This window comes from Entelurus aequoreus, linkage group LG18, assembly GCF_033978785.1.
Source record: "Entelurus aequoreus isolate RoL-2023_Sb linkage group LG18, RoL_Eaeq_v1.1, whole genome shotgun sequence".
Lineage (NCBI taxonomy): Eukaryota > Metazoa > Chordata > Actinopteri > Syngnathiformes > Syngnathidae > Entelurus > Entelurus aequoreus.
The window spans coordinates 10629208-10642930 of record NC_084748.1 but is presented as its reverse complement, the minus strand read 5'-3'; the positions used below and the strand labels follow the sequence as shown (position 1 = coordinate 10642930).

At 40.8% G+C, this 13723-nt stretch overlaps 1 protein-coding gene across 4 annotated transcripts in view; it reads right to left on the bottom strand.

The window, feature by feature from the left end:
• Window positions 1-13723, bottom strand: part of LOC133633783 (calcium-binding protein 2-like) — a 72855-nt gene that overhangs the window by 20667 nt on the left and 38465 nt on the right. For 2 of the 4 annotated variants that reach the window (XM_062026472.1, XM_062026474.1), the window contains one exon: window positions 112-333. The exons of the other annotated variants lie outside the window; for them this stretch is intronic. In XM_062026472.1, coding sequence (XP_061882456.1) covers window positions 112-333 — 222 coding nt within the window. The remainder of the gene's footprint in view (window positions 1-111; window positions 334-13723) is intronic. 4 annotated transcript variants of the gene reach the window in all.

The window sequence follows — 13723 nt, the reverse complement described above, 5'->3', positions numbered from 1 at the left end:
CATACTATGTATGAAAGAATACATGGAACAGCGGGTTATTGATCGCTGCATAATATGATTGCACACTTTATGAAATACATCTGATATGTGCAGATTTCAGGTCATACATACGATCTGGCTCTGTGCAAAGCCTTGTTTGAGGAAGATACACGCCGGCCCCACTATGTTGCGCAGCATGTTGCAGTTCTTAACCAGAGCACACAGCGGCTCATCGAACTCCGGCTCGCTTCCTCTGTCCTCGTCTTCTTCTGTGTCCAGCTCACCTGCTTCTTTCAGCTCCCCGAGCATGGCCGCGGCAACTGGTGCCCCACTTCTCTCTACAGGCGACACCCCCTTAGAAGGGGGGAACCAATTAAAGTAACTAAAGGCAGTCGTACAACAGCTTTATTCACTATTACTTACTTGGTATCTCAGTTTCGTATGTCCCACTTTGGTTTACGATCAACATTTTCCATCTCCCCCCACCATACTGTCTCTGTTATCGTACTGTCAAACGTCGGTGTAACAAACTATTACATTTGCGTATCATTCCACAGAATGGAGTGTCCAAACAAATAATCCTTTGTGTTGATGATTAAGTCTACTTATTGTATACGACTGCAAAATAATCCACCAAGGAGCCAAAGAAAGTTGTAAATAACAGCAATTTGATACAGAAGTTGAGACATACACTACTGAATTATAGGGATAACTCTTAGCAAAGTTCAAAGGTGGCATTATCACAACCTTCACCATACTAAGTTTGGACCCGAAGCAGAATTGTATTATTTATTTTCACTTATAATGTGAAACGCTACATTTTTGTTTACATAAATATTTTATTTAGGACAGGTAATTTAAAGTTAAGTTAAGTTAAAGTACCAATGATTATCACACACACACTAGGTGTGGTGAAGTTTGTCCTCTGCGTTTGACCCATCCCCTTGTTCACCCCCTGGGAGGTGAGGGTAGCAGTGGGCAGAATCATTTTTGGTGATTTAACCCCCAATTCCAACCCTTGATGCTGAGTGCCAAGCAGGGAGGTAATGGGTCCCATTTCTATAGTCTTTGGTATGACTCAGCCGGGGTTTGAACTCACAACCTACCGATCTCAGGGTGGACATTCTAACCACTGAGTAGGTCAATTTACCGCATTTTGCAGACTACAAGCCGCTACTTTTTTCCAACGCTTTGAACCCTGCAGCTTATAAAACAGTGGAGGTAATTCATGGCTTTTCTTCGCTAATGGACATATTGTTTGTATTCAACAAATAGTTTTTATATTGCACCGACAGAGACACTAAAAAAGTGTGTTATTGTTTGGGGCCATCTTTTGGTGGAGTTCACTCACTGCAGTTGCAGCAAGTTGAAAATGTACTGGACACCCTGTTTTTAATGCCTTGAAACTGAAGTAAAACCATCCATAGCGTTAACGTTAATAGGTTTCACAATATAACTAATACAATTCTTACTTACTAAACCGCCCCAAGTGTGATGTCTGTCAGAGTGTTTTCATGCTTATTTGTGCGTGCAATTGTATGTAGTCACGCCGTTAGTTTTAGCGAATATGCTTAAACATTTACAAGTACAGGTATCTGTGTTAGGATTATTAACCTACAATTACATTATTTTTGTATTGTTTCAGTTACATAAATTCACCAAAACGTCACCCTGGAGTTACTCAGTCTGTTTAGCTAATTGGAGAGTTAGCTTACGCAGCTCGTGGGTCCATGACGAGTACTTCTGTTTTGTTTGATTAGCTGTTTTACTGCCGTGTGCCAGGCACCGTTTGGAAACATTTAAGGTATGTAAATAAAAATTTACAAAATCTTTCATACCGGTATATATCTGTGGCGTATAGTCCGGTGCGGCTATCCATTGTCCATCCATTTTCTACCGCTTGTCCCTCTCGGAATCGCGGTGGGAGCTTGAGCCTATCCCAGCTGCACTCGGGCGGAAGGCGGTGTACACCCTGGACAAGTCGCTACCTCATCGCAGAGCCAACACAGATAGACAGACAACATTCACACTCACATTCACACACTAGGGCCAATTTAGTGTTGCTAAACGGCTAATAAATGTAAAAATATGTTTTTCTTCTAAAATTTGGTGGATGATGCTTAAATATCGGTGCGCTCTTAAACTCTGAAAATACGATACGTGTGCACTTTCTTAATCTCAATTTTGGAGTTTATTATTTATTTGCATACAGTACGTGCAATGCTATCTTATTTGTTTAAAAGTATTTCATCCAAGACGGAAGATTTAAGTTTGTAATTTAATGAGGTGAATTGCGACATGTACATTTTTTCTTATATGATTGTGAACTAGCATGCATTTGTATTTGGTCACAGAAACTTTTAGGGGATTATTCTATTAAGGAAATATGCCCTTAGATAGCTTCGGGTGCAGGTGTCCTTCACAGCTCAACCTAGAGAGTGGTGGCTGTTGCCCCCAGGACAGTTGGAATCCGAAAGGAATGCAGTCTTGGATTTTAGGATCGATTATAAACACATTAGCGACATCTGGTAGGAGCCCCCACAGGTACAAGGAGAGGTTAGGGGTCGGAAGTCACCGACTCAAACTGAGCAGAGGGATACGGTCAGGAAATAGATTGACCGGCAAAACAACAAACTGGGCTTTGTCCAGAATGGCCGGCTCCAAGACTAGAATTACAAAGAGTAAAGGTCTTCGTGTAAAAGGTATTTAAGGACAATGGTCCGAGAGGACATCAGAAGAGTAATCAGGCCCATACTCTTTCTCCTGGAAGCTGAGTTCCAGTCTGAGGCTTGCTGAAACAAATAAAGCTTTTTGTTGGACAATTCCTCGTTGGTGCCTTCTTGGCTCATCACCCATCAGATAGTCAGTCTGTCTTGGGAAAGTGACACGATCAGAAATATACCACAGTATTAAAACCAAAGTCAAGGCCTATTGATATTTGCTTACTGGGATAGGCTCCAGCCCCCCGCGACCCCAAGAGGGATAAGCGGTAGAAAATGGATGAATGGAATGGTGCAATGCTGATTTTTCACAGAAGTGGAAAATGACAATTGACCAATTCAAGACATTACGGTAGTTTTAAATAAATAAATGATAAATGGGTTATACTTGTATAGCGCTTTTCTACCTTCAAGGTACTCAAAGCGCTTTGACAGTATTTCCACATTCACCCATTCACACACACATTCACACACTGATGGCGGGAGCTGCCATGCAAGGCGCTAACCAGCAGCCATTAGGAGCAAGGGTGAAGTGTCTTGCCCAAGGACACAACGGACGTGACTAGGATGGTCGAAGGTGGGGATTGAACCCCAGTAACCAGCAACCCTCCGATTGCTGGCACGGCCACTCTACCAACTTCGCCACGCCGTCCCCTAATTAATAGGATTTACATTATTTGTCATGGGAAAATTTGCTTAAATTTTTGTATGCTTCGGTTTCTGTCAGACCTTTTGTACCAGACTAAATAGATTAAACTGTTTCGATTTGACAACTGTTCAGACATTTCTCTTCTCATTCGAGCCAGCCTCATTCGTTCATGCTGAAAGACTACGTAGGGTAGCTCAAGTCTAAGAGGATGGTAAAGGATCCAAAGTATTTATCCTCTAAGTCGGGGGACATGCCCATTGTGGTGCATAAACGACAGTTAGTGGAGTGAGATTCCTGCCAGCCAAAGGCAGTCATTTGGGTGGTATCATGCTCGTTAGTATTCCATTCCGTTGTATCAATGGTCGTGGACATACCTAAAACGGAAGGTGGCTTTGTTGTGTTTATTTGTTCGAGGATACAATAATGACTCTCTTTGGTAGGGATGTAAGGACAGCCTTGTATGTGGGGTATTCAGTAATTATCGTATCTCTGCTCATAGATGGTTTCTCAACCTTGACATAAACGGCCTCCATCTCTACCCTTTCAAAACCATCCATCTTCTAGTTGCAGAATTTGTAATTTTTTGTCCACAAAAAACTGCCATGTCTTTTACAGGAGCAGATAGACAGCTGAGTCTTGAGAATTAATTACTTGCTTACGGTAGCTTTGGTTTCAGGTGCTCCCTAAACCATTGCTACTTCCACTTGTATGATTAATGTTGGCAGGAAGAGGTCTCTTATAGATTTTGAATGTACAATTCTAGTCTGAGTAATAATCACGGTTCCATGATTATCACGATTATTATGCATTGATTCATTTCAAAACCAAAAATACATGAAATCACATTTTTGTTCGTTTTAGATTTTGTTGTGATTTTATTACTGTCGGAACAGTAATCAACAGTGTTCGGAAAAATTGCATCACATAATAACGACGTTAGTTTTTCCAGTGACGAATAATCTAACTTGTTACTCTTAAGTATAATAATGAAGTGAAAATCATCAACAATATTAATCCTACAGTTTGTGGACAAGGACAGACACAGCCACTGACGCGCGTTCAATCATTTATTAACTATCAGTAAAAACATTCCACAGGGGCCGCTGTCAACAATCTACTTCCAGTCCACAGACGACCAATGCTGAGCTAAAACAGCCAATGAGCAGGCCCGCACTGTCGTCATGCTTCACTTTGCAACAAGCACCACCTTTGAAAGGCTCACACTCACATTGCATCTTTCAATGAATAATTTTATTTTTTTTGGAAAGTAACAGAAATTAATATTTTTTTAATGGTCATTGAATGATGACCTGTTGTAGTTTGTTTACACTGACCTGACTCAACGCTAAGCTACTGATTGTAAGTGAAATGTTTGAAGTTTAAGTTTATTTCGAACATGTACAAAGTTTTAAGATGATACATCAAATATTGCGCATAAGTTCTTTTTTCTTACAACATGTATGAAAAAGAACAAGAGGAAGCAAATCTTATTTAATCCTACCCCCGTTCTACTGCACAGCAATTACTCACACATATGTTCACTACTTGTTCTCAATTTGTACACAATTTAAATAAAATCAACCTAAATACAACAGTTCTCTTCATGAATAGTTAAGTCAGTTATGATTGACTTAATGCGGGGGTCAGCAACTCACGGCTCTAAAGCCGCATCCCTGGACCTCTTTCAGAGATGTGTGAAAATATAAAAGATGAAGAAAACATTTATTTTGTGTTTAAATATTTTCGGTAGGAGAACAAACATGACACAAAACTTCCTAATTGTTAGAAATCCCACTGTTTGTTTAAACATTCTTCACTGATGAGAGTATTTGGCAAGCACCATTTTGTCCTACTAATTTCAGCGAACTTTGAACTCATCGTAGTTTGCTTACATGTACAACTTTCTCCGATGCTGCCACATAAATACGTGTTTTATACCACTCCTTTTTCGTCTAATTTTGTCCATGAAACATTTTATGCTGTGCTTGAATTCACAAAATGTGGGCTTTGTTGATTTTATGTATTTGCTGCAGTGCTTATCAGGCATATTTGATCACTGCATGACTGCAAGCTAATCGATGCTAACATGCTATTTAGGCTAGCTGTATGTACATATTTCATCATTATGCCTCGTTTGTAGGTATATTTGAGCTTGTTTAATTTATTTTACTTATGTCCTCTGTGAATTTAATTTACATTTGCATGTTTCATGACACATTATCTATATTTAATATTGGCTGAATTTCTGATAGTTGTTGTGCCATGTTGTTCCAGACCACAGCAAACGTTAAACAAGTTGAAAAACTTATTCGGGTGTTACCATTTAGTGGTCAATTGTACGGAATATGTACTTCACTGTGCAACCTACTAATAAAAGTCTCAATCAACCAATCAAACCCAGCTTGCAAAGATTGTAATAAATCCATTAGAAGAAGACAGCCTGCTGTTTCCTTTAACTTGGACACACACATCTATACCCTTGGCCATTTTGAGCCAGTAATTTCCAGAAGTTATCTCATCCTGTGAGAAGCCTCCATTTTACTAATGATTTCCGATGTGCAAACATGTGTGGAATAAAAATTAAAATACATAATTTCTGTCAACAAAGATTTGTGTCAGCCTGTGATAGTAGGCAGAGGTGGGTAGAGTAGCCAGAAATTGTACTCAAGTAAGAGTACTGTTACTTTAGAGATTTATTACTCAAGTAAAAGTAAGGAGTAGTCACCCAAATATTTACTTGAGTAAAAGTAAAACGTATGTTGTGAAAAAACTACTCAAGTACTGAGTAACTGATGAGTAACCTGTTCGTTTAATGATGACGGCAACAAATAATGCACAAAAACATAAAAATAGCAATGAGAAAATTCAGAGCCAGGAATATCTCTTAAGCAACTAAAACAATAATATATATTAAATAATAATACATGAAAAAATAAAGGCAAATTGAGCCACAATAACTTAACTGCACCATAGGCTCAGTAGGCATTCATTCATTGATTGATTGAAACTTGTATAAGTAGATTGCACAGTACAGTACATATTCCGTACAATTGACCACTAAATGGTAACACCCCAATAAGTTTTTCAACGTTAATCAATTACTTAATAAATGACCAAGTCGAGGTGATCTACCTCATATATACAAACGTTTGTACATATACATACACACACATATCATATATATATGTATATATATATATATATATATATATATATATATATATATATATACATCATCGGCGGTCACTCGTGGTCGAGTATGACTGTCCTCCTTCCTGGTCCTTATGGGTCTTCAGGTGGGCGTAGAGGCCGATTCTGGACCCGATTATTCTGGGGCAATGTGGACAAGGGAATGTAGTGGTGGTGGGCTTGGGTTGGGCCTGCTTGGTGGATGCTCTCTCCTTTCTTAGTCTGCGCTTGTCTTGTGCAGCATGGCGGAGGTCGTCATTATATTGCGCGGCACCCTCACGGACAAGGTTTCTCCACATCGTCCTGTCTGTTGCCTTGACTTCCCAAGACTTAAGGTCTATGTGACACTTTGTCAGGTTTGCTTTGATGTTATCCTTGAATCTCTTCTTTTGACCTCCCGGGGCTCGTTTCTCTTCAACAAGCTGTGAATAAAGAACTTGTTTTGGGAGGCGAGAGTCAGGCATGCGGACTACATGGCCAGTCCATCTAAGTTGGTTTTGGGCAATCGTGGCAGTGATGGTGGGCAAGCCAGCCTCCTCCAGGACGCTGGTGTTGGTGCGTCGGTCCTCCCAGCTGATCCTGAGGATTTTTCTGAGACATCTATGATGGTAGGTCTCGAGTGCCTTTAAGTGCCTGCTGTAGGTGGTCCAGGCTTCTGACCCATACAGAAGGGTGGGGAGCACGACTGCTTTGTAGACCAGGATTTTGGTCTTTGCTTGGAGGTCACGGTTCTCGAAGACTCGCTTCCTCAGCCTCGAGAAGGCCCCACTGGCACAGCTGAGGCGGTGGTGAATTTCATCGTCAATGACAGCTTTAGATGACAGGAGGCTCCCGAGATATTGGAAGTGGTCCACATTTTCCAGTCGGATTTTGTCAATTGAGAGGTTTGGGGGCAAGAAAGGCGCACTACAGTTTGGTGGTGATTGGTGGAGGATTTGGGTTTTCTTTATGTTGATGGCAAGACCAAGCTGTTTGTATGCCTTCGCAAAAGCACACAGAGTGCACTGTAGGTCCTCTTCTGAGAGGGCTACGAGGGCATTATCGTCTGCATACTGCAGCTCCATAATGGATATGGTGGTGGTTTGACCTTTAGCCCTGAAACGGTTGATGTTGAGCAGTTGACCGTCAGTTCTGTACATTATTTTGACTCCCTGGGGCAGATGTATGTTTGTGAGATGGAGGATAGCAGCAACAAAGATGGAAAATAGTGTTGGAGCGATGACACATCCCTGTTTTACACCTGTGTCTACCCTAAAGGGTTCCGTTTCATCTCCACTGCCACTGAGCACTATGGCTGACATGTTATCATGCAGTAGTCTCAGTACCCGGATGTATTTGTCTGGGCAGCCAATCTTGGACAGAACCAGCCAAAGGGCCTGACGGTTAAACGAGTCGAAGGCTTTGGTGAGGTCTATGAAGGCCATGTATAATGATTGGTTTTGTTCCCGGCATTTTTCTTGCAGTTGTCGTGCGATGAAAATCATGTCTGTGGTGCCTCTGCTTGGGCGAAATCCACTCTGAGACTCAGGAAGCACGCTTTCTGACAGGGGGGTGAGTCTGTTGGCCAAAACCCGAGCGAGGGCTTTCCCTATGGTGGACAGGAGAGAGATGCCACGGTAATTCCCACAGTCTGCCTTGTCTCCTTTCTTAAATATGGAGACAATTAGGGCATCTCTGAGCTGTGCAGGGATTTCCTCTTCTTCCCATATTTTGAGAAGCAGGGCATGGATGTGCTTGGTAAGATCGGGTCCGCCTTTCTTCAGGACCTCTGCTGGAATGCCGTCGGGCCCAGCAGCCTTGTTGTTCCTCATCTTTCCAATGGCATCCTGCAGCTCATCCAAGGTAGGTGGTTCTCCCATGCTTTCATCTGTGGGTTGTTGTGGGAGTTGGTCAAGAGCCTCCATCTCAGGTATAGTGTCCCTGTTTAAGAGGTCCTCATAGTGTTCTTTCCACCTGTTTGAAATTGCGTCCTTGTCCTTCAGCAGCAGCAGACCATCCTTTGAGCGAAGGGGGGTTAGGCAGCGGTGGCTGGGACCATACACCACTCTTTTGGCATCGAAGAAGCCTCTCATGTCTCCAGAGTCAGCAAGCTGCTCGATCTCCAGAGCCTTCTTTGTCCACCACTGGTTCTTCAGTTTCCTAACCTGTGTTTGGACAGCTGCCTTCGCTTTGGCGTGGGCTACTCTTTTCACTTTGCAGTGGATGTCGTTTTGCCAAGTGATGAAAGCTTGCCGCTTGTTGTCAATTAGTTGCAGGATCTCAGTGTCGTTCTCATCAAACCAGTCTTGATGTTTTCGCTTTTTGAGACCAAGGATATTTTTGCAGGATTTCATTATGGCAGTCGAAAGTGTGCTCCAGTGTGTTTCCGTATTCTCTGGGTACTGTTTGGGCAACGCTGCGCTAAAGGCCTCCTGCAGCTGTTGTTGGTAGGTGGTGTCACTCAACAGCTCGATGTTAATTCTTGGCCGGCACTGTCTTTTCTGCATCCGTCTTTTCCGCATTAAGGGGATGGACATGATGGAGCGAATGAGGCGGTGGTCGGTCCAGCAGTCGTCTGCACTGGTCATTGCTCTGGTGTTTAGGACGTCGCGACGGTCTTTAGAGCGGACAATGACATAGTCAATGAGATGCCACAGTTTGGAGCGAGGGTGCATCCATGATGTTTTGAACTGGGTTTTCTGACGGAAAAGTGTGTTGGTGATAACCAGGTTGTGCTCCGAGCACTTAGTTAGCAGTAGTGTGCCATTAGAGTTTGTATTTCCGACCCCTTCTCTCCCCAGCGTACCCCTCCATAGGTGGTGGTTTCGTCCCACTCTGGCGTTGAAGCCTCCGAGCAGGATTAACTTGTCCTCCTTGGGGACTTCAGATAGAACTATATGTATATAAATATATATATTTATATATATATATATATATATATATATATATATATATATATATATATATATATATATATATATATATATATATATGTCTTAATTAGATTATCCAAAAAATAGTGCTCGATACCGTGGTAGAGCGTAATATGTATGTGTGGGAAAAAATCACAAGACTATTTCATCTCTACAGGCCTGTTTCATGAGGGGTTTCCTCAATCCTCAGGAGATTTTAATGGAAGCATTCACATACCATGGTTTATATAGGGCACAGAGCGGGTGGGTACAGGCAGGCGTGGGGGCGTGGTGATTGACTCATGTGTTACCTAGGAGGTGTTTCCTTCTGTGACGGCATGCTGATACAATTTCGCTGCGCTTGTTGAGGGATGACAACTCTGGACGGTATATGATAAACCGTCCAGAGTTGTCATATATATATATATATATATATATATATATATATATATATATATATATATATATATATATATATATATATATATATATATATATATATGTGTGGGAAAAAATCACAAGACTATTTCATCTCTACAGGCCTGTTTCATGAGGGGTTTCCTCAATCCTCAGGAGATTTTAATGGAAGCATTCACATACCATGGTTTATATAGGGCACAGAGCGGGTGGGTACAGGCAGGCGTGGGGGCGTGGTGATTGACTCATGTGTTACCTAGGAGGTGTTTCCTTCTGTGACGGCATGCTGATACAATTTCGCTGCGCTTGTTGAGGGATGACAACTCTGGACGGTATATGATAAACCGTCCAGAGTTGTCATCCCTCAACAAGCGCAGCGAAATTGTAAATATATATATATATATATATATATATATATATATATATATATATATATATATATATATATATATATATATATATATATTTATATACATACATTTATATATACAGTATATCATTTATATTTATTTATTTTGCCGTTTTTGTTCATATGTTAAAGGTGTTTTAATGAATATACATGCATGTTTAACATATAGATTCCTTTCTTTCATGAAGACAAGAATATAAGTTGGTGTATTACCTGATTCTGATGACTTGCATTGATTGGAATCAGACAGTAGTGCTGATAACGTCCACGTTTTCAAATGGAGGAGAAAAAAAGTTCCTCCTTTCTGTCTAATACCACATGAAAGTGGTTGGTTTTTGGCATTTTATTTGTCCAGCTTCCATATTCGTTTTTATACACTTTACAAGAAATACATTGGCGGCAAACTCCGTAGCTTGCTAGCTTGTTTGCGCTGGCTTTCGGAGACTCTTATTTTGTTAGCACAGGCGCGATGGAGCGGCACTTTTATTGTGAAGACAGGAACTGTGCGGTCAGTCTTTAGGCTTTTGAGACAGGTACGCGGTTGAAATAAAAACATGTCTTTTTTCCTTCACACTTTTGATAGATTGATTGAAACTTGTATTAGTAGATTGCACAGTACAGTACATATTCCGTACAATTGACCACTAAATGGTAACACCCGAATAAGTTTTTCAAGTTGGGGTCCACGTGTGACGGTCATGTGACGCCTGGCTCTGTTTGATTGGTCCAACGTCACCAGTGACTGCATGTGATTGGTGAAACGGAGTCAAACGTCACCAGTGACTGCATCTGATTGGTGAAACGCAGGCATGCATAGATCCTACTTTGAAGGTCTGTCTGACAAACCAAAACAAACAAAGCGTGCATTAACAGATCGATAAAAATCAGCAGCGAGTAGCGAGCTGAATGTAGATACATGGAGCGGAGTAAAAGTAGCATTTCTTCTTTATAAATATACTCAAGTAAAAGGAAAAGTATGTTGCATTAAAACTACTCTTAGAAGTACAATTTATCCCAAAAGTTACTGAAGCAGATGTAACGGAGTAAATGTAGCGCGTTACTACCCACCTCTAATAGTAGGCTAATATAGCTAAAATAGACACTTACATCATGTGTTGCCTTCATTATAACACTTATATAAGGCTTTTATTTTTTGCGGCTCCTTTTTTTTTGTATTTTTGGTCCAATATGGCTCTTTCAACATTTTGGGTTGCCGACCCCTGACATAAGTGCGTGCATACAAATGTTTTAAATTACGTTTTTCTCTAAGGTTTTATTCATCCTCTTTTGTTGAGAATAATTGTTGAACATTCGTGGGTAACAGGTTATAGTTTGTTTTGTACATAATTTTAGCTGTTTGTTATATTCAACTCTATTCCTCATGAAATAACCTGCTACAAACATAATTTAATTGCGTTATTATGTCTTACCTTTACTTTGCCCTGCAAAGCTGCACCATATTGGACGTATTAGAGCAGGGGTGTCAAACAAATTTTAGATCGGGGACCACATGGAGAAAAATCTACTCCCAAGTGGGCCGGACTGGTAAAATCCCGGCACGATAACTTAACCCTTGTGTGGTGTTCATATTGTTGTTAGTCAGCCAGTTTTTGTGGGTCTGATGGACCCGTTGCATTTTGTGGCTTTTAATGCCTCACAATCAAACACTTTTATGTTAAAATACTTTTAACATAACTCGCTGGAATATAAAGACAATATAACATACATCCATAAACCTGGATGCGTATGCAAAAGTGCAATATATTTATCTGTACAGTAATCTATTTATTTAAATCTGCACCTTATTGCTTTTTTATCCTGCACTACCATGAGCTAATGCAACAAAATTTCGTTCTTATCTGTACTGTAAAGTTCAAATTTAAATGACAATAAAAAGTAAGTCTAAGTATAAGACCCACAAACACTGGCTGAGTAACAACAATATGAACGTTGCATGGAAATTTCTCTGCCAGTTTCTGCATCCCACAGGGATTCTTCTTTTGTGTTTCTGCACCTGTGGTTCCCACACAAGGTTGCAACATTGTTTGTGAACACTGTCTGCTCTCATTTTCTCGCACATTTGACCCTCTGATGTTCTGTGTACCTACACTCTGTCCACCCCCTGTCTAGGCCTGCTGTGTGTGTGTGTGTGTGTGTGTGTGTGTGTGTGTGTGTGTGTGTGTGTGTGTGTGTGTGTGTGTGTGTGTGTGTGTGTGTGTGTGTGTGTGTGTGTGTGTGTGTGTGTGTGTGTGTGTGTGTGTGTGTGTGTGTGTGTGTGTGTGTGTGTGTGGGTGGGTGCGTGTGGTACACAAAACATCAATTTCCACACTTCTATTAGCCCCGGGTCCAGTGAACCCGGACATCTTATATGTAATAGAAATGTGTAGAGGGGGTGTATGGTGTGTGTTCATTAAATATGTATTCTGATATATGTACTGTGGACTGGACTTTCACAATATTATGTCGGACCCACTCGACATCCATTGCTTTCGGTCTCCCCTAGAGGGGGGGGGGTTACCCACATATGCGGTCCTCTCCAAGGTTTCTCATAGTCATTCACACCGACGTCCCACTGGGGTGAGTTTTTCATTGCCCGTATGTGGGCTCTGTACCGAGGATGTCGTTGTGGCTTGTGCAGCCCTTTGAGACACTTGTGATTTAGGACTATATAAATAAACATTGATTGATTGATTGATGTTCTTCACAGAAAATGAGCCAAAGCCAGTGAGCCTCAGTTTGAAAAATTCATTAATTGTATCATTTTTCTTTTAATAAAAATCAAAAACGGGTCCCACAGACCCGAACACCACACAAGGGTTAAAAATAAAGACAACTTCAGATTGTTTTCTTTATTTAAAAACAAGCACATTCTGAAAATTTACAAAATCATAATGTTGTTGGATTTTTTTTTTACACTTACATGTTGCGGTTAATAGTATTCTATCTTTATTTGTCGTTATTTATATTTTCTGAATAAATTATGTGATAATGTTCATCAGTCAACTCTTTGGTGTTAATTTTCAATCTATGAAGATAAAAAATGTTATATCAAAATCAAATTACAGTATGTTATTCATGTAGTTTGAGCATTTTCCTTGACTGATGTACTAACATGTGGTTTATTTTGTGCATATGTAGCATCATCTACAAATACACAAAGAATTGATATTGCGACATCCAGTGGACACATTTCGAACAGCAGTTTATTTCATTCACAAATTTCAGGTTAATCTTTATACTTAGCAAACTCATCCCTCGGGCCAGATAAAACCTTTTCGCGGGCCTGATCCGGCCCTCGGGCCATACGTTTGACACCCCTGTATTAGAGCCTTTAGCTGTAACTTTCTTTTGGCAAGTTTTGCAAATGGGTGAGCCATCGTCTCTCATGTTTCCCTAGACACCTAAAATGTTTCCACACTGCCGACTTCAGCCTTTTCTTGGTTGGGAAAAGTTCACTGCTTTGTCCTGC